Here is a 20,021-nt window from a genome sequence, read left to right as displayed (position 1 = left end):
TACATTCTCCCCGAAACCATGTGTGCTTCGTCTAGGTGCTCCGGTTTCCTTCCACAATCCAAAGCAGTATGGGTTAGGGGTTAGTAAGTTGTGAGCACGCTATGTTGGCACTGGAAGCATGGCAACACTTGCAGGCTGCCCACAGCACATTCTCAGACTGTGTTGGTTGTTGACGCAAATGAAGCATTTCATTGTGTTTTGATGTACATGTGACAAACAAAACTAATTTTTATCTTTAAAATATGCCATCTCACATGGACTGTCCTGCACTGATGTGATCAACTCTTTATCCTCTGAAGTCACTACCCCAATCACTACAAGAATAAAATTATAACTGCAGCAGTTCCAATTAAGTGTCCCAGCTCTTCAAACTAGATGTACTCTGCCTTTCAGGCAATTGAGTTATGTCAAGCACATTCAGCTTTTATCTTAATGAACAGTTTCACTTCTGTATTAGGTCACTCCCCGTGCAGCCAGGATGTAGCAAGTAAAAAAGCACATTGGCTGGCAGAGCGAAAGAAGTTTCTATCCAAAGCATCTTCTTGTTTCCCCAGCAGACACACTACTCTTTCACTATACTGCCCTCGCTGAGGTGTTGCAATATTAACTAGACAGTCAGCCAAACTCGGTTCAAAAATGACATGAAAGTCAGGGTATAGCCTCCTAGTTCCTTACTCAATATGTCATCCCACCGAGTCTGCAATAAAACTAAGGAGCTAGGAGGCTAATCCTGACACTCATGTCATTTTTGAATGGAGTTTGGCTGTCTAGTTGATGTTTCAACACCTCAGCGAGAGCAGTACAGCAGCAAGCAATACATTCCACACTTAACAGACAAAGACAGACAAACATACTTTATTGATCCCAAGGGAAATCGGGTTTCGTTACAGTCACACCAACCAAAAATAGTGTAGAAATATAGCAATATAAAACCATAAATAATTAAATAATAATAAGTTAATCATGCCAAGTGGAAATAAGTCCAGGACCAGCCTATTGACTCAGGGCGTCTGACACTCCGAGGGAGGAGTTGTAAAGTTTGATGGCCACAGGCAGGAATGACTTCCTATGACGCTCAGTGTTACATCTCGGTGGAGTGAGTCTATGGCTGAATGTACTCCTGTGCCTAACTAGTACATTATGGAGTGGATGGGAGACATTGTCCAAGATGGCGTGCAACTTGGACAGCATCCTCTTTTCGGACACTACCGTCAGAGAGTCCAGTTCCACCCCCACAACATCACTGGCCTTATGAATGAGTTTGTTGATTCTGTTGGTGTCTGCTACCCTCAGCCTGCTGCCCCAGCACACAACAGCAAACATGATAGCACTGGCCACCACAGACTCGTAGAACATCCTCAGCATCGTCCGGCAGATGTTAAAGGACCTCAGTCTCCTCAGGAAATAGAGACGGCTCTGACCCTTCTTGTAGACAGCCTCAGTGTTCTTTGACCAGTCCAGTTTATTGTCAATTCGTATCCCCAGGTATTTGTAATCCTCCACCATGTCCACACTGACCCATTGGATGGAAACAGGGGTCACCGGTGCCTTAGCCCTTCTCAGGTCCACCACCAGCTCCTTAGTCTTTTTCACATTAAGCTGCAGATGATTCTGCTCGCACCATGTGACAAAGTTTCCCACCGTAGCCCTGTACTCAGCCTCATCTCCCTTGCTGATGCATCCAACTATGGCAGAGTCATCAGAAAACTTCTGAAGATGGCAAGACTCTGTGCAGCAGTTGAAGTCCGAGATGTAGATGGTGAAGAGAAAGGGAGACAGGACAGTCCAATGTGGAGCCCCAATGCTGCTGACCAATGTGTTGCAAGCACACGTACTGTGGTCTGCCAGTCAGGTGATCAATAATCCATGACACCAGGGAAGCATCCACCTGCATCACCGTCAGCTTCTCACCCAGCAGAGCAGGGCGGATGGTGTTGAATGCACTGGAGAAATCAAAAAACATGACCCTCACAGTGCTCGCCGGCTTATCCAGGTGGGCGTAGACACGGTTCAGCAGGTAGACAATGGCATCCTCAACTCCTAGTCGGGCTGATAGGCGAACTGGAGAGGGTCTAAGTATGGCCAAACCATAGGCCCAAGCTGCTCTAGAACAAGTCTCTCCAGGGTCTTCATGATGTGGGAGGTCAATGCCACCAGTCTGTAGTCATTGGAGCTACTGGGGCGTGGCGTCTTCGGTACAGGAACGAGGCAGGTAACAATGTTACCTACAACCAAACTAAAAGGGGTAATTGTTCAATGCACTGGGTTTTCTCAACCCATTGCCTTTTCAACTTAAAAGGTACCATTCATACTGTTTCACATATACAAACAACTGTTTGTTTTATTATAATAGTGTCAGTAACATACTGTCTTACATAAACATGCGCCTCACACTTTACAAGTGCCTTGTAAAAGTATTCAGCCCCCAACCCTTTGTTCACATAAATGGGATTTTAATCAATTTAACTGAAAAATTTTATTTGAGAAACACATACATCTATTTTCACAGTAGAACCCAAAAAACAGCGAAAATTGTGAAACATGAGAAACTAAAAATTCAAAAACTGAAATATCAGTAGTCAAAAGCATCCATCCCTCTTTGCTCAGTACTTAGTTGAACCACCTCACAGCCAGTAGCCTTTTTGGATAAGTGTCTATTAGCTTTGTACAATGTGATGGAGCAAGATTTGCCCATTCCTCTTTGCCATGCCATGCCAAGTTAGTTGGGAAGCGGCAATGGGCAGCGATCTTGAAGTCTTGCCAGAGGCAAGACTCTGACTGGGCCACTCAAGGACATCAATTTTCTTCATATGAAGCCACTCCATGATTGCTCTGGCAGTGTGTTTTGGGTCATTGCCCTGCTGAAAGACTAATTTCCTTCCCAGTTTACACTGTCTGGCAGAGACAAGCAGGTTTTTATCCAGGCTCTCTCTGTATTTAGCAGCATTCATCTTCCTATCAATCCTGCTACTGAAAAGCATCCCCATAGCATGATACCTTACATACAGTATGGGTGGTGCTACCTGGCACAGTATTAGATTTATGCCACATGTACTGCTTAGTGTAGAGGCCAAAAAGTTCAACTTTAGTCTCATCCGATCACAAGACCTTCTTTCCCATCTTTACAGTATCTTCTAAGTGACACTTTGCAAAGTCTTTACGGGCAAGGATATATTTTATTTTTTAGCCAGGCCTTCTTCCTTGCCACTTTTATATGAATACCCTTTTTGTGCAAGACCTTACAGATTGTGGAGTCATGAACTTTGTCTCCAGTTGCAGCCACTGCCTTCTGCTGCTCACTCAGAGTGACTGTTGGTGTCATAGTAGCCTCTCTTACAAGTGCCACTCTTCTCTGGTGACCAAGTTTACAGGGGCAGCCTGACCTAGACGTTGTAGCCGTGGTTTCATATTTCTTCATGATGGACTGCACTGAGCTCTGAGGTATGTTCAGTGCCTTTGAGATGGTCTTGTACACTTCTCCAGATCTGTGCTTCTTTATTATCATTTCCCTGACTTGTCTTGAATGCTCATTTTAGTTTGGTCTGTTGAAAATCTACCATTAAGGTCTTAAATTCATCATCATCATCATTATACATATTACCAATCACATTTCCAGCAAGATGGAGTCAACAAAATTATTTTGATTTTGAACCTACGAACAAGGCATGGGGGTATGGCATGGGGGTTGTGTTCTGTCATTGAAAAACACAAGTGATCCTACAGATGGGGAATTTATTCAGGTGATCCTCCAGTTTTCTACATCAACAAATTGGGTAAGTTGGTAAGGTAATGCACAGTATTACATCTGTTGAAGGTTAGCATAATAATTACAAAGGGGATGAATAATTTTTCAGCCTCACAATTTTGGTTTTTAATTTTTCATAAACTGTTGACAGATTTTGGAATTTTTCTTTTGATTTAACATTTTGCAGGTTAGCTCAAAAATCCTATTCCAATAAATTTTAAATTTAGAATGAGACAGTAAAATGTGAAAATAATTGTTGGGGACTAAGTACTTTTTCAGGGCACTTTACATCAACTTATCAGTTTTTAGGCCATGCCACTCATGCTAATACTATTTGGTGAGTGTATGCACTGGATCATAACTATATGTAAACACAAAGTACACTGCAGATGCTGTGGTCAAATCAATACGTACAAACAAGCTGGAGGAACTCAGCAGGTCGGGCAGCATCCATGGAAACGAGCAGTCAACGTTTCGGGCCGAGACCCTTCGTCAGGACTGAAGAAGGAGGGGGCAGGAGCCCTATAAAGAAGGTGGGGGGAGGGTGGAAGGTGCAGGTGAAAAACCAATCAGAGGAAAGATCAAGGGGTGGGGGAAGGGAAGCAGGGAGGGGATAGGCAGGAAAGGTGAAGAAGGAATGTAAGGGGAAAGCACTATGGGTAGTAGAAGAGGCAGAATCATGAGAGAGGTGATAGGCAGCTAGAAGAAGAGGCACAGTGAAGGTGGGATGGGGGAAGGGAGAGGGAGGGAATTACTGTAAGCAGTTGGAGAATTCAATGTTCATACCAAGGAGCTGGAGACTACCCAGACGGTAGATGAGGTGTTGCTCCTTCAACCTGAGTTTGGCCTCATCATGGCAGTAGAGGAGGCCATGTATGGACATATCCGAATGGGAATGTGAAGCAGAGTTGAAGTGGTTAAGTGCTACACCTGTCCCTACACCTCCTCTCTTACCACCATTCAGGGCCCCAAACAGTCCTTCCAGGTGAGGCAACACTTCACTTGTGAGTCTGTTGGGGTCATCTATTGCATCCGGTGCTCCCGGTGTGGCCTCCTTTACATCAGCGAGACCTGACGCAGATTGGGGGACCGCTTCATCGAGCACCTCCTCTCCGTCCACCACAACAGACAGGATCTCCCGGTTGTCACCCACTTCAACTCTGCTTCACACTCCCATTCGGATATGTCCATACATGGCCTCCTCTACTGCCATGATGAGGCCAAACTCAGGTTGGAGGAGCAACACCTCATATACCGTCTGGGTAGTCTCCAGCCCCTTGGTATGAACATCGAATTCTCTACCGGTAATTCCCTCCCTCTCCCTTCCCCCATCCCACTTTCACTCCGCCTCTTCTTCCAGCTGCCTTTCTCATCATTCTGCCTTCTTCTACTACCCATAGTGTTTTCCCCTTACATTCCTTCTTCACCTCTCCAGCCTATCTTCTCCCTGCTTCCCCTCCCCCACCCCCTTGATCTTTCCTGATTGGTTTTCCACCCTCTCCCCACCTTCTTTATAGGGCCCCTGCCCCCTCCCTCTTCAGTCCCGACGAAGGGTCTCGGCCCGAAATGTTGACTGTTCGTTTCCACGGATGCTGCCCGACCTGCTGAGTTCCTCCAGCTTGTTCGTAACTATATGTGTTGCGTGTGACTGTATCTATTGTGATTTGCACCTTGGCTGTTTAACTGTATACATATCTATGTATTTAAACTTTAACTTGAACTATGAAAACACCAGTTGCAGAGCACAAACACAAATTTCTGGAGGAACTCAGCAAGTCAGGCAACATCTATACAGAGGGATAAACAGTTATCATTTCAGGCAGTGACCCATAAAACCAAAAAACATAGGAACAGAATTAGGCCATTCAGTCCATCAAGTCAGCTCCACTGTGGCTGATTTATTTTCCATCTCAACCCCATTCCCCTGCCATCTCCCTGTAACCTTTAACACCCTTACTGATCAAGAACCTATCAACATCTATTTTAAATACCTCCATGGCCGTCTGTGGCAATGATTCCACAGATTCACCACCTTCTGGCTAAGGGAATTCCTCATCATTTCTGTTTTAAAGGGACATCCTGCCAATCTGAGGCTGTGCCCTCTGATCCTAGACTCTCCCACTACGGGAAACATTCTCTGCACGTTCACTCTATTTAGGCCTTCCAATATTTAGTAGGTTACAATGAGATCCCCTCATTCTTCTAAACTCCAGTGAGAACAGGCCCAGAGCCATCAAACATTCCTCATATTAACCCTTATATTCCCTGGATCATTCCTATGAAGGGTCTCAACCAGAAATGTCAACTGTTTAATCCTTTTCATAGGTGCAGCCTGACCTGCTGAGTTCATACAGGATTTTGCATGTTGGTCAAGACTTCTAGCATCTGCAGAATCACGTGTTTTTCAAAGACAGAGCACAACCCCCATACCATTCCTACATTGTTCATAGGTTCAAAATCAAAATAATTTTGTTGACTCTATCCTGCTGGAAAAGTGATTGGTAATATGTATAATGATGATTTTCAATTAATTAATTTATTTAATTAATTAATAATTGATATTTATAATAATTAATATTATAATGATTATTATAATAATTACTGTGTATAACAGTGATCTTCAATGAATCCTACCATCAGGCAGAAGGTACAGCAGTATAAGAATGAGGACTGTCAGGCTAGATAACAGCTTCTGCCCTCAGGCTGTGAGATTTCTGAACACCATGCTACCATCTAGTACACATTATTTATGATAATGTCAGTAGCATTACATTGTTGTATATTTAACTATATGTCGTATATGGGCTTTATGTCAATTTGTACATCTACAGAATTTAAAAAAATTTATCTGTTAATATTATTGTGTTAATATTACTTACGTGCTGTGAGTGATATATGTACTGTGTTTTAAAGCTTAATCCTAGAAGAAGGTTGTTTCATTTAGCTGTATTCATGTGTATGGTTGAATGATAATAAACTTCAAACTGAATTTGAACTTGTAACACCAAATCACCACGACATTAGAAAGATTCGGTGCTGTTTGCAATGCACTGCCAAGTAAGGTAATGAAATTAGATTCAAAATGAATTCAACAGGGAACTAAATTAATACATTAAGGCAAAAACATATGAAGAGAGAGAATGGAATTATCCACATTGCCTTTTGAAGGAGTTGACTCAGGCCTGATGTGCTGATTCCTCTAATGTTCACTAATTCTTTTCTTTGCTGTGGCAATGTTGAACAGTGCAGGTAACATTATTAGTCACAGCCTTTAGTAATGGTCAAGCATCTGCTGCTGCCACTATTTCCACATTTACTTCTTTGAAGGTACAACTCACACTGGTGAATGAACCCATAATACTAGTTACAGCTGTTGCTTGAGCCCAGCCACATCAGATCAACCTTACTCTGGTTCCAGCAGGTGAAGTCTCTGGACATTCCTGGACTTGCACCTGCAGCCAAGATCAGGAGGCATGAGTGTCCTCCTTGGTCTACAAGTCTGTTTTGTACATTTAACATAAGTGATAGATTTTTGGATACCAAGGAGATTGAAGATGGTTGAGGCAGAAATCCTACTGTACAACAGAGAAGGATCAAAGACCTGTGCCTTTTTCATTTCCTGTTACTGATGTGATTAAGGCTTCCGGTGCACATACTCTATTCCATTCAATAATCTAATAACTCTATATGAAATCCGTGTGGAACAAATGAACCCTAGAATCACCATAGCATGGAAACAGGCCATCCAGTCCATAATATCCATGCCAACCATCAGTAGCTTTCTACACAAATCTGATTTTATTCTCTTCATAGTCCCATCAAGTCTCGACAGATTCTACCAGGGTGGCACAGTAGCATAGCGGTAAAAGCACCAGCGACAGGTGTCCAGTCCCTGCCACTTTCTGTAAAGAGTTTACATATTCTCCTTGTGACCGCATGTGTTTCCTCCAGGTGCTCCAGTTTCCTTCTACGTTCCAAAGATGTACACATTAGTAAAAGCTAGTGAATTGCGGACAGGTTGCGTTAGCGCAGGAAGCATGGCGACACTTCTGGGCTGCCTCTGACTGTTTTGGTCATTGAAGCAAACGATGCCTTTTACTGCATGTTTCAATGTACAAGTGACACATAAAGCTAATGTTTATAATTTCCACTAAGATGGCAATACCTTTGATCGCAGCAGTTTCTACGGGGTCAACCAGAGGTGTTATTGTCTTTTTTAAAAAATGTTTTAAGCAATCACAAGACCCTGCCGGACATTTTAAAAACTTAAAGTAGAGCAGGTCTACCCCATCAGCGAGTAGCTCATTTGCGGTGAAATTGAAGGAGCTGGACAGTGCAGATTGCGCCTCTCTGACTTAGGCAGCAGCATCGGAGGATTCTATGTGCAAAGGCAGTGTGCAGTTTAACAGCAAGTGATCATCTTAGTCACTTTTCTTGTGATCGCAAGACCAGAAGAGCAGCTTGGTGCAGCGTCCAAGCTGGAGATGGTGCTGCTCCCCAGTGTTGGCTCGGCAGAAGACAAACTGCATTGCGGTCAAATGCAGATTTCTGCAACATTCATGGACTCAGGGTCTTGTACTATATGTATTTTACTGATATCTTATATGTGCTTGCTAGATGTACCTTGTGCTGTGTGTGACTGTTGGTATTGTGTTTTGCACCTGAGCCCTGGAGTAACACCGTTTTGTTTAGCTGTATTCATGTAACAAAGACAGGTGTGTAAAAAGGGTCCAAAGGATCATTGGAGACCCAAGTCACCCCAACCACAAACTGTTCCAGCTGCTACCATTTGGGAAACGGTACCACAGCAATAAAGCCAGGACCGACAGACTCTGGGACAGCTTCTTCCACCAGGCCATCAGACTGATTAATTCATACTGACACAATTGTATTTCTATGTTATATTGACTATCCTGTTGTACATAGTATTTATCATAAATGATCATAAATTGCATATTTAGACTGTGACGTAACATAAAGATTTTTACTCCTCATGTATATGAAGGATGTAAGTAATAAAGTCAATTCAATTCAATGGTTGAAATTAAACTTGAACTTGAACCATTCATCTATTCATTCAGGTTAGAGGCAATTTAAATTGGCCAATTAACTTGTCTGCCCCCATGTATCTGAGATAGAACATAAAACATCACAACACAGTACAGGCTCTTTGGCCCACAATGCTGTGCCGAATATTTAACCTACTCCAAGGTCAACCTAACCCTTCCCTCCTACATAGCCTTCCAGTTTTCTATCATACATGTGTCTACCTAAAAGATTTTTAAATGTCCTTACCATGTCTGGCTCTACCACCACCCACCCCTAGCAGGGTGTTCCAAGACCCACCACTCTGTGTAAAAAAAAACTTACCTTTGACATCTCCCCCCCCCCCCCCCATACTTTCCTCCAATAACAAAATAATACCCCTTTTTAGCCATTTCCACCTTGGGAGAAAGTCTCTAACGATCTACTCAATCTATGCCTATTATCTTGTACATCTCTATCATCCTCTCATCCTCCTTTGCTTCAAAGAGAAAGCACGAGCTTGCTCAACCCATCCTCACAAGACATGCTCTCTAATCCAGAAAGCACCCTGGGTATACTTAAAGTGGAGATTGATTGGTTCTTGATTAGTCAAGGCATAAAAGGTTATGGGGGAGTAGCCAAGAGAATGGGGTTGAAAGGGAAAACAAATCAGGCATCATGGAATGGCATAATAGACTCAATTGGCCGAATAGCCTAATTCTGTTCCTATGTCTTATGAGGATAGGTTGAACCCATCTTATAAATGATATGGGAGGAAAGCCACATGATCACAAAGAGTATGCGTACAGCACCGAGGGTCGATTGAACCCAGGTTGTAGAAGCTGTGAGGGAGCAGCTCTAGTGGCTGCACTACTTTATCACTCAGTCAAGCAATTCAACAGGAATAAGGGGAACTACAACAAGTTCCCTCATATTTTAGTATCCTCCTAATGAGTAATATGGTTGCTAGCTTTACTAACATTACAAGCTGCTGTTCCCTCTTTTTTGTTGAAACTTTTCTTCTGGAGAAGGAAGAATGTTGGTTGGAAACAGAACTAGCTGACCACGATCCCACAAAAACACAAGTTCTGAGCTGTATACTTGAAACTTTTTTTAAAATTCAGAGATACAGCATGGTAACAGACTCTTCTGTTCCAACAAGCCCCAATTACACCCATGTGACAAATTAAACTTCAAACTACGATGTCTTTGGACTGTGGGAGGAAACAGGAGCAGCCAGAGGAAACCCACGCAGTCACGGGGAGAACATACAACCTCCTTACAGACAGTGGCAGGATTGAACCTGGTTCAATTACACAATAGCGCTACTTTAACTGCTACACGACCATGCAGTCCACATGTTTATATAGCCCGTGAGACATAGGAGCAGATTTAGGCTACTCAGCCCATCAAATCTATTCCTTCATTCAATCATGGCTGATTTTTTCAACCCCACTGCCCCACCTTCTCTCAGTAACTCTTCACCCCCTTACCAATGAAGAACCCATCATCCCAAGCAAAGCAAAGCACTGATGTCAAAGCAATAATTAGTGAGAGAAAACTGACCATATATATTTAAATACAGATACAGAAGAAATAAGAGTGGGTCACATGCATCTTCAACCTGCTCTGCAATTCAAAAATATCATAATGAAGGGTCTTGGCACAAAACGTCAATTCTTTATTCCTCTTCATAGATGCTGCCTGACTTGCTCTCTTCCTGCAGCATTTTCTGTGTGTTACTCTGGATTTCCAGCACCTGCAGAATCTCTTGTGTTTGTGACATACCTGATATTTAGGCTCAACTCTACTTACCTGCTAGTGCCTGTAACCTTCAATTCCTCTGCAAACCAAAATCTACCTCAGCTTTGGGGATTAATAATGAATCAGCTTCCAGAGCTCTCAGTGTTAGAGAATTCCAAATATACATAAATATCAAAATTCTTACAGATTATCAAGGAGAGCTAATGTTTTACTGGTTGAGGTGTAAAAGTTTGTTAGATTTTTGGACAAGAGAATCAAAGGAAATGGAATTAGTGCAGAAAATTTGCACTGAGGTTAAAAAGTCAGCTGTGGTCTTACTGATCAGCAGAGGTGGTGCAAGGTGTCAAATGGGAATGAGAATCGGGTTTATTATCACTGACATACGCCGTGAAATTTTTTTTTGAGGCAGCATTACAGTGCGATGCATATAAAAAGTACTATAAATTGCAATAGGAAATATAAATAGAAAAAATAAATAAACAAGTAGGGCAAAAGAGAGAGCAAAAATAGTCCGACATGGGGAAGAAGCTGCTCCTAAAATATGAAATGTACGCCTTCAGTCTTGTGTACCTACTCTTTGATGACAGTAACGAGAAGAAAGCATGTTCTGGGCTGGCTTTGCTTCAATTCCTTATGGTCTTACATTATCTGAGATAAGTCATCCAACCTGACCTCAATCCAAAATGGGCAAACATTTATCCAAGACTATGCCCTTTAATTCCAGATTTCCCCAGAAAGGGAAACATCTACACAGCATCTATCCCATCAAGTCTCGTAGCATCTTGTATGTTTCATAAGGTCTATCAAAACAGCAGAACATTTATGTTTTGGCCCCAGCATTAAAATAGCTTAGTGTACGAAATGAAGTGATTCCCAGCACACCACGTAGCCCACTCCAAACCAATTCACCCAAAAAAGCTCTAATGGTAATTAGTTTACAGAAGTAGGCCACTTTCAGTCTTCACTTAAAAAATTTCAGTTCCTGAACAAGCCCTAAAATCTAATTGCAAAATTAACAGGAGTTAAAGAAATCATGTATCCTTACAACTGAAAGAAACCAACCTGGTAATCCTGATCATCGATGCAAAATCTCTCTCGCAGATTCCTAAAAACCATCGGGCAATACTCCTTAAATTTGAAACGACTTGGGAGATTCTCCCTACAAAAAACATAATCAACAGTTTCCTCAAACTGGGGTTGTTAAACCACTTTTTGATAAAACACCAAGTGCCTATGAATGACTGAGAGCTAATGTGCCTGATATATTGCTTCCACAAGGCATCATTCAGTCTTGAACAAAGCAACAAATTGCAGAGACTTAATTAAATTTAATTCTATTGCTCTACCTCCCAAATTCTATCTCACAGCTAGAACTGTGATTATTATTTCTTTCAAGAAAAATAAAAGTGAGGGCAACAGAGGACATAACAAAAGGAATTTGAATTTCCAAGCACATACTTTTTCTCTTCAAAACTGCATCCTACCCTTTCAACAAGGAGGGTTGTCTGGATCTCAAGCACATCTTAACCCTGCTCCAAGATCTCCTTCAATTCGCAAATACCTGCTTTTGAAGTTTGCCAAGCAGTCACCCAGACAGAGAACTAATAGAATTAATTAGAATTTGAAATACCGAAACAGGGTGTTTGGGGTCTATTCAATGCCGGTACTTAGGCTCCACGCTAATGTCCTTCTCCCATTCTTAGTGCACCCTTCTGTTGCTTTCTCCTTAGTTTCCTGTCAAATTGTCTCATTTCAAATTCAACCATTCGGTAGCAAGTGCCATATTCTAAACATTCAACGGTTTAAAGAGATTTTCTTTCATTCTTAATATTGATGATTGTCTCAATGTACTTAAGCCTATTTACTTTGTTCTTCACAGAATTGAGAAGATCGTCCCTAAACCTATCCTATCAAACTCTTTCATAATTTTATAGTAAGGAAGCCAGGTCTTCATTAAATAAAACTCAATTCTAGATTATCTGTTTAGCAATCCAACAGTCAACGATTTGACTACCTACAGCACATTCCCTCCCTGTCCTTTTCCAAACTATTTGATTCTCTTGTTGCATTCTGCCCCACTGTCCTGCTATCATGTCATTCTTTATTCAAAGGAAACCAAGGAATAAGTTATTCAGAGAACCTCAGTCAGTTATTTTCTTGTAGTTCTTGGTTTGGATATACAAAAGACCAAGTTTAGTTTGCCAAATAGTTCTATGTCTTCTCAAGAAAGTGTTTTGCCCCTATCCTTTATCAACCCCCCACCCCACATAGTCCCTGTTCCTTGCCCTGGGAATACAATAAAGGATCGGGTACACAGGAATAATGCATGCCTGAATCTGATGATACCTCTTCAAGGCATTGAAAAATAACTTAAACAATACAAACTGCTGGATTGGACTATGTAATTATTATTTTTTCTTGCAATTTAACTTTCTTATGCTTGTTTGTATTTTTATTAAATTGTCTGTAAACATGTAATTGCTCAGTGTGCTTTTTAGTGGCTGCATATTGTAGTTGTGGGTTTCACTTTACTTGTAAAAGGGCCATCTGATTGGTTAACTGTTATCTATGGAAATTCAATGGAATCAGCAAACCGATAAAGAGGACCAAACCATGTCCGTCGGTGTGTTTTCTCTCTCTCTCCCTACACACCCCCCCCCCCCCCCCCCACAAACTGCATCTTTCTACCTTCACGTATTTTGTTTTCGTAACACTTAATAAACGATTGTAAGCAATAACTTTTATGCCTCATTTTTGGCTTCTGAAGAACCTCGGATCAAAAACATCATGATCCAACAAAATCAAATCCAAATGCCACAGATAGTGCTAACAATACTCTTGTTTATTTCAGTTAATTTGATATATTAGAAAAACCTTGAGTTCTGAAGATCTTTCTGTGCTTTAAAGTTCAAAGAAAATATTCTGGATATACTTCATAAATGAAAGTTCAATACAGCCGGTTCAAATCTTTAAACCCGAGGATATCTCCCTTTTTCATCTGTGCAATAAAACTATGAAAATCACTGTCACCTACTTGTTAAAAAGGTGATTGTCCACTTTAATCTTGCTGAATGCTTTGAAGTCATCTGGCATCAACATAACAGGAATCTGAACATGGCTTAGTTCATTGATCTGAAAAGGAAACAGTAAATACTGTAAAGTCACTTTTATGGCAGTTCACATTAGTTCCACTCTTTAAAAATAAGTAACTTGGGTTGCGTGGTAGGGTGGTGGTACTTGAAAGAAGAATGGAGATTATAGACACAAAGCAAAGTAAGTAAGGTACACCTCAAACTCAAGTGTTATTTCAGTAGCATTGCATAATGTCAATCAGTCCAAATAATTTGTGGAACCAATCTCCAAAATACTTCTCAGTCAAGCACCTTTTGCCTCCTTTGTGTGAACATGGAAATTATGCCTCATCACAAATTATAGAAGTTCCAAGCTCATAACAGAGCAGAGCAAATAAGATCAGGACTATTCATCAAGACAAGTTTGTCACATGTACATCTTGACATACACTGAAGTGCGTTGCTTGTGTCAACAGCCAACACAGCCCGAGGATAAGTTGGGGGAGGGACCGCAAGTGTCACAATGCTTCCAGCACTAACATACCATGCCTAGTTCACTGGAACACAAGACAAAGAGGCTAGAGTAGGTCTTATTTGTATCTACACTGCCAATCAATAATATCATGGTTGATGTTTTATCATAGTGCCACATTCTTGAACCAAATGTCCATATGAGCCTCCATGACCCACTAGGGTTGAGAATTCAAAGTCACCATCCTCTGAGTAAATAAAGTGTGAGATGCTCATAAAGTGTGACTCTCATCCAGTAACACTTACATTGATGGTGATGAAATGGTTTGAGACATTGGTCATGGCAAGAATAAACTCCAGCCTCAGCAAGGACCTGGACCCACTGCAATTTTCCTATTGCCACAATAGGTCTACAGCAGATGCAATCTCAATGGCTCTTCACACAGCCTTAGATCACCTGGACAATACAAACACCTATGTCAGGATGCTGTTCAGTGACTATAGCTCAGCATCTAATACCATCATTCCCATAATCCTGATTGATAAGTTACAGAACCTGGCCTCTGTAGCTCCCTCTGCAATTGACTTCTTAACCGCAAGACCACAATCTAACATCTCCTCCTCTCTGACGATCAACATTGGCACACCTCAGGGATGTGTGCTCAGCCCACTTCCCTAATCTCTCTATACCCATGACTATGTGGCTAAGTACAGCTCAAATGCCATTTATAAATGTGCTGATGATACAACCGTTGTTGGCAGAAAGTCAGATGGAGATGAAAAGGCGTACAGGAGTGAGAGATACCAGCTAGTTGAGTGGTGTTGTAGCAAAAACCTTGCATTCAATATCAGTAAGACAAAAGAGCTGATTCTGGATTTCAGAAAGGGTAAGAAAAGGGAACATGAACCAATCTTCATAGAGGGATCAGAAGTGAAGAGAGTGAGCAATTTTAAGTACCAGGATGTCAATACCTCTGAGGAGCTAAACTGGTCCCAACATATCGATGCAGCTATAAAGAAGGCAAGTCAGCGGGTATATTTTGTGAGGAGTTTGAGGAGAGTTGGTTTGTCACCTAAAACACTCAAAAACTTCTACAGAAGTACTGGGGAGAGCATTCTGACAGGCTGCATCACTGTCTGGTATGGGGGTGGGGGGCATTGTACAGGATCAAAAGAAGCTACAGAGAATTGTAAGATTAGTCAGCTCCATCTTGGGTACTAGCCTCTGTAGTTTCCAAGACATTTTCAAGGAGCAGTGCCTCAGAAAGGCAGTGTCCATTATTAAGGACCCCTATTACCCAGGGCATGCCCTTTTCTCATTGCTACCATTGGGAAGGAGATACAGAAGCCTGAAGGCACACACGCAGTGATTCAGTAACAGCTTCCTGCCCTCTGCCATCTGATTTCTAAATGGCATTGAACCCATGAAGACTACCTCATTTTTTTATTATTTGTTTTATATTATTTTTAATTTAACTATTTAATGTACATACTTAGTGTAATTAATTTATTTTTTCTATATTTATCATGTATTGCTGCCGCTAAGTTAACAAATTTCACGACATATGCCAGTGATATTAAACCTATTTCTGATTCTTAATGAAAGGTTAATCCCACTTTTGCCATGAATGACTATCTCCTTCCAGTTAGTGGCCACTTTACCTTCTATACATTATAAAATGGCCACTGAGTGTATATTGGTGATCTTCTGCTGTTGTAGCCAACAAGTTCAAGGTTCGACACGTTGTGCGTTCAGAGATGATCTTCTGCACACCACTGTTGTAACACGTGATTATTTGAGTTACTGTCACCTTCCTGTCAGCTTGAACCAGTCTGGCCATTCTCCTCTGACCTCTCTCATTAACAAGGCGTTTTCACCCACAGAACTGCCACACACACACCCACACACACACAAATCTGCAGATGCTGGAAATTCAAGCAAAACACACAAAATGCTGGTGGAACACAGCAGGCCAGGCAGCATCTATAGGGAGAAGTACTGTCGACGTTTCGAGCTGAGACCCTTTGTCAGGACTAACTGAAAGAAAAGATAGTAAGAGATATGAAAGTGGGAGGGGGAGGGGGGAATCCAAAATGACAGAAGACCGGAGGGGGTGCGGTGAAGCTAAGAGCTGGAAAGGTGATTAGCAAAAGGGATACAGAGCTGGAGAAGGGAGAGGATCATGGGACGGGAGGCCTAGGGAGAAAGAAAGGGGGAGGGGAGCACCAGAGGGAGATGGAGAACAGGCATGGAGTGATTGTGAGAGAGGCAGAGAGAGAGAAAAAAAGAGAGGAAAAAAGGGGCGGGTGAATGAATGTATGAATAAATAAATAATTAGGGATGGGGTAAGAAGGGGAGGAGGGGCATTAACAGAAGTTAGAGAAATCAATGTTCATGCCATCAGATTGGAGGTTACACAGATGGAATATAAGGTGTTGTTCCTCCAACCTGAGTGTGGCTTCATCTTGACAGTAGAGGAGGCCATGGATAGACATATCAGAATGGGAATGGGACATGGAATTAAAATGCGTGGTCACTAGGAGATCTTGCTTTCTCTGGCAGACTCAGCCTTGATCCTTTCCCTTCTCCAGCTGTGTATCCCTTTTGCAAATCAACTTTCCAGCTCCTCCCCCTCCTGTCTTTTCCTATCATTTCGGATTTCCCCCTCTCCCTCCCACTTTCAAATCTCGATCTACCTTTTCTTTCAGTTAGTCCTAACAAAGGGTCTTGGCCCTTTGTCAGGACTGTACTTTTTCCTTTAGATGCTGCCTAATCTGCTGCGTTCCACCAGCATTTTGTGTGAACTGCCACTCACTAGATTTTTTTTTGCTTTTCACACCATTCTCTGTAAACTCTAAAGACTTGTGTGCGAAAATCCCAGGAGATCTGCAGTTTCTGAGATACTCAAACTACCCTGTCTGACACCAATGATCATTCCACAGTCAAAGTCACATAGATCACTCTTCCGCATTCTGATGTTTGGTCTGAACAATTGAACCTCTCGACTATGTGTACATACTTTTATGCATTGAGTTGCTGCCACATGACTGGCTGATTTGATACAGTATTTGCATTAATGAGGTGTCCCTAATAAAGAGTCCACCTAGTGTATTTTAAGATTGTGACGCCCTAGCTGGACGAACAGATCATTCTTACAAGACTATAAGAATTTTGTATTAATCAATGACATTCGCTCTCATTCTTCTGAATCTTAATCTCTTTTCATATGACATCCTTTGCCCCTGAAATCTGGTATGAACACTCTTCCTGTGCATAATGTTCCAAATGTGGTCTCACAAGAGCACTATATAGTAAAAATCTTACCTTTTAAAAAAAGATCAGTTTTACTTGTCACATGTACATTAAAACATGCAGTGATATGCATCATTTATGTCAAATTATATCAGTTCAGATTGTGCTGGGCAGCTTGTAAGTGTCCAGGTGCAGAATAGCAAACCACAACTCACTAACCCTAACGCAAACATACTTGGAATGTGGGAAGAAACCGGAGCACACAAGGGAACTGGGGCAACCATAGGAAATCCACGGAGTCACAGGGAGAACATACAAACACCGTTCAGGCAGCAGCGAAAATTGAACCCAAATCGGTGTGGTAATTGCGTTATACAAGCCACTAACTCTACCGTATCACCACTTACCTTTCTAGTTCCTATTCAGCCAATTCAATAAAAACATAGATAATCAGATCCTGGCCTCTTCTCCCTTTCCTGGCTACTCCCAACAGTCCTTTTATTCCTTTTTTGTTCAAAAACCCTTTACCCTTGATTCCTGCTTGTTAACTTCAGAATACGGCTGCAACAAAATTACAACAGTGGGAGAGGCAAGGAGATTGTGGGTGATCACTACAGACTGCTATCTTGCAACCTATATAGCACAGAATAAAAGTTCACTGTGTACATAGGTTGGTGTGTATGCATTGCTTGCATTGGACGGCAAATTGACAATTGGAGCCAGCTCTGTCCCTACAGTAACTACTTTGGCTACATCCATTATATGTACCTCTGGGTTTGATCCTTTCTCAAAACGTAGGACACTGTGATGAAGGGTTCCGGCCCAAAACATCAGCTGTTTATTCACCTCCATAGATGCTTCCTGACCTGTTGAGTTCCTCTATCATTTTGTGTGTTGGACACAAGGTAAAGTTTCTTCATACCATATGGGGGAAGGTACATTTAGTTAAACTGTTACTGAATTTAGTTTTCATTTTCCCCAAGAAACCAGTAATCATTAATGGATATGATGAATCCCAATGAGTTCAGTAAAATGTGCCATATTCACCCAGGTCACCCTGGGTGCACCTGCACACCCACAGCAACCCAACTCTTAACAGCCCTTCATAAGAAGCTTGTTGAACTGTCGACTGTATCAAAACCAAGTGTAATGTAGTGTAGAAACTACAGCCTGGCTACCTGACCACAGTACAATAGGATCTGACAGTATCTGCTGGTTAGAGTTTGATCAGGTGTATGAACTGATAAAACATTGAGGTCCGGTTGGTTCATGCCATATTGGTCTAGCTTAGTACTTTACACAGGTCAAGATGACTGTCTGGTTTGGTGCAGCATCCTCTCTCAATATACAAAAATTACAGCGAACTGTCAGGACGGCAGAATAGCTGCAGAAAGAAGCAGGCAGGAAAAATCACTGTGGACACTAACCATCCAGAAAACTGTCTTTTCCAAAAACTCCCTTTTGAAAAACATGATAGGACTTTTAAAACAAAAATTTCATGCCACTTTAAAAATTTCTTCCCTAGGCAGTTAATCTGATCAGCTATTCTAGTTAACTCCCACACTCCTCTATCTATGACCCTCATCACTGCACTGTAAACACCTTAAACCACTTTTTATAATGCTGCTTACATTGTAAATACATGCTAGTATAAATGTATTTATGTACATTTATTTCATATCTATACTTCTAACTTTATTTTTATATAATTCCTTACTTTGTATAATCGCTGATTTTTTTTGTTGCATGTCTCGCCCTGACCAACACACAACATAATATCTAATGCTTGTAAATGTATATGGTGAATAAAGTTGATCCCTGATCCTTGATGATTTGCTAAGTGCTAGCCCACATCCTGTTTTCTGATCAATGGTAATTGACTGTTTGCCAACACCTTGCATGTCAGGTCAGATCAGATTAGATTAGATTAAATATAGAAAAAATGACTAGTCCTCAAGCTAGTTATGTGTGAATGGGCCAGTTTATTTTTACATCTGAGCCACACAGCAGCTCACCAATACACCTTCAAAGGCAATCCGGTTTAACAAATCTCACATCCCATGAATAAACTGACTTTGAAAGAGGTTCAGTGCGAGGGAGAAGTGGAAGGAGAAAGAAAATAAAAGTCACCGCCAAATAGATTTTAAGACCAGAAGACACAGGAGCAGATTTAGGCTATTCAGCCCATTACGTATAGTCCATCACAGCTGATTTTTTTTTATCCCTCTCAACCCCATTCCCTTTTTTTCTCCCCGCAACCTTTGACGATATTCAATATGTTTCAATGAGATCGCCCCTCTTTCTTCTAAATTCGAGCAAGTACAGGCACAAAGCCATCAAACTCTCCTCATATGCTAACCTTTTCATTCCCAGGATCATTCTCGTGAACCTCCTCTGGACCCTCTCCAGTCCCTTTCTTAGATAAGTGGCCCAAAACTGCTCACAATACTCCAAGTGTGGTCTGACCAATGCCTTATAAAACCTCAGCATCACATCCTTGCTTTTATATTCTAGTCCTCTTTTCCTTTGTATCAGAAACTGCTCTCACCTTAAAATTGGGTTTGTTCAGGGTAAAAACTATTTAGCTTCTTTCTCTGCAGAAACAGAAGACTAAAAAATGTTACCACATTCATGTTAAAATATTGGGAGTGAAAGCACTATATAAGCAGATCAAATTTGCTAGATATATACT

The 20,021-nt window shown here is 41.5% G+C and overlaps 1 protein-coding gene across 7 annotated transcripts in view; it reads right to left on the bottom strand.

Annotated features, from left to right (window-relative positions):
* The window catches only part of LOC140741495 (phosphatidylinositol 5-phosphate 4-kinase type-2 beta-like), a 253,254-nt gene that overhangs the window by 147,324 nt on the left and 85,909 nt on the right, over positions 1-20,021 (bottom strand). For all 7 annotated transcript variants that reach the window (XM_073071757.1, XM_073071758.1, XM_073071761.1 and 4 more), the window contains exons 2-3: positions 13,569-13,666; positions 11,597-11,693 (exon numbers count right to left, since the gene is read on the bottom strand). In XM_073071757.1, the coding sequence (XP_072927858.1) occupies positions 11,597-11,693; positions 13,569-13,666 (195 nt within the window). The remainder of the gene's footprint in view (positions 1-11,596; positions 11,694-13,568; positions 13,667-20,021) is intronic.

This window comes from Hemitrygon akajei, chromosome 18 (assembly GCF_048418815.1).
Source record: "Hemitrygon akajei chromosome 18, sHemAka1.3, whole genome shotgun sequence".
Lineage (NCBI taxonomy): Eukaryota > Metazoa > Chordata > Chondrichthyes > Myliobatiformes > Dasyatidae > Hemitrygon > Hemitrygon akajei.
The sequence above is the reverse complement of the archived record's forward strand: the minus strand, read 5'-3'. Positions and strand labels throughout refer to the sequence as shown.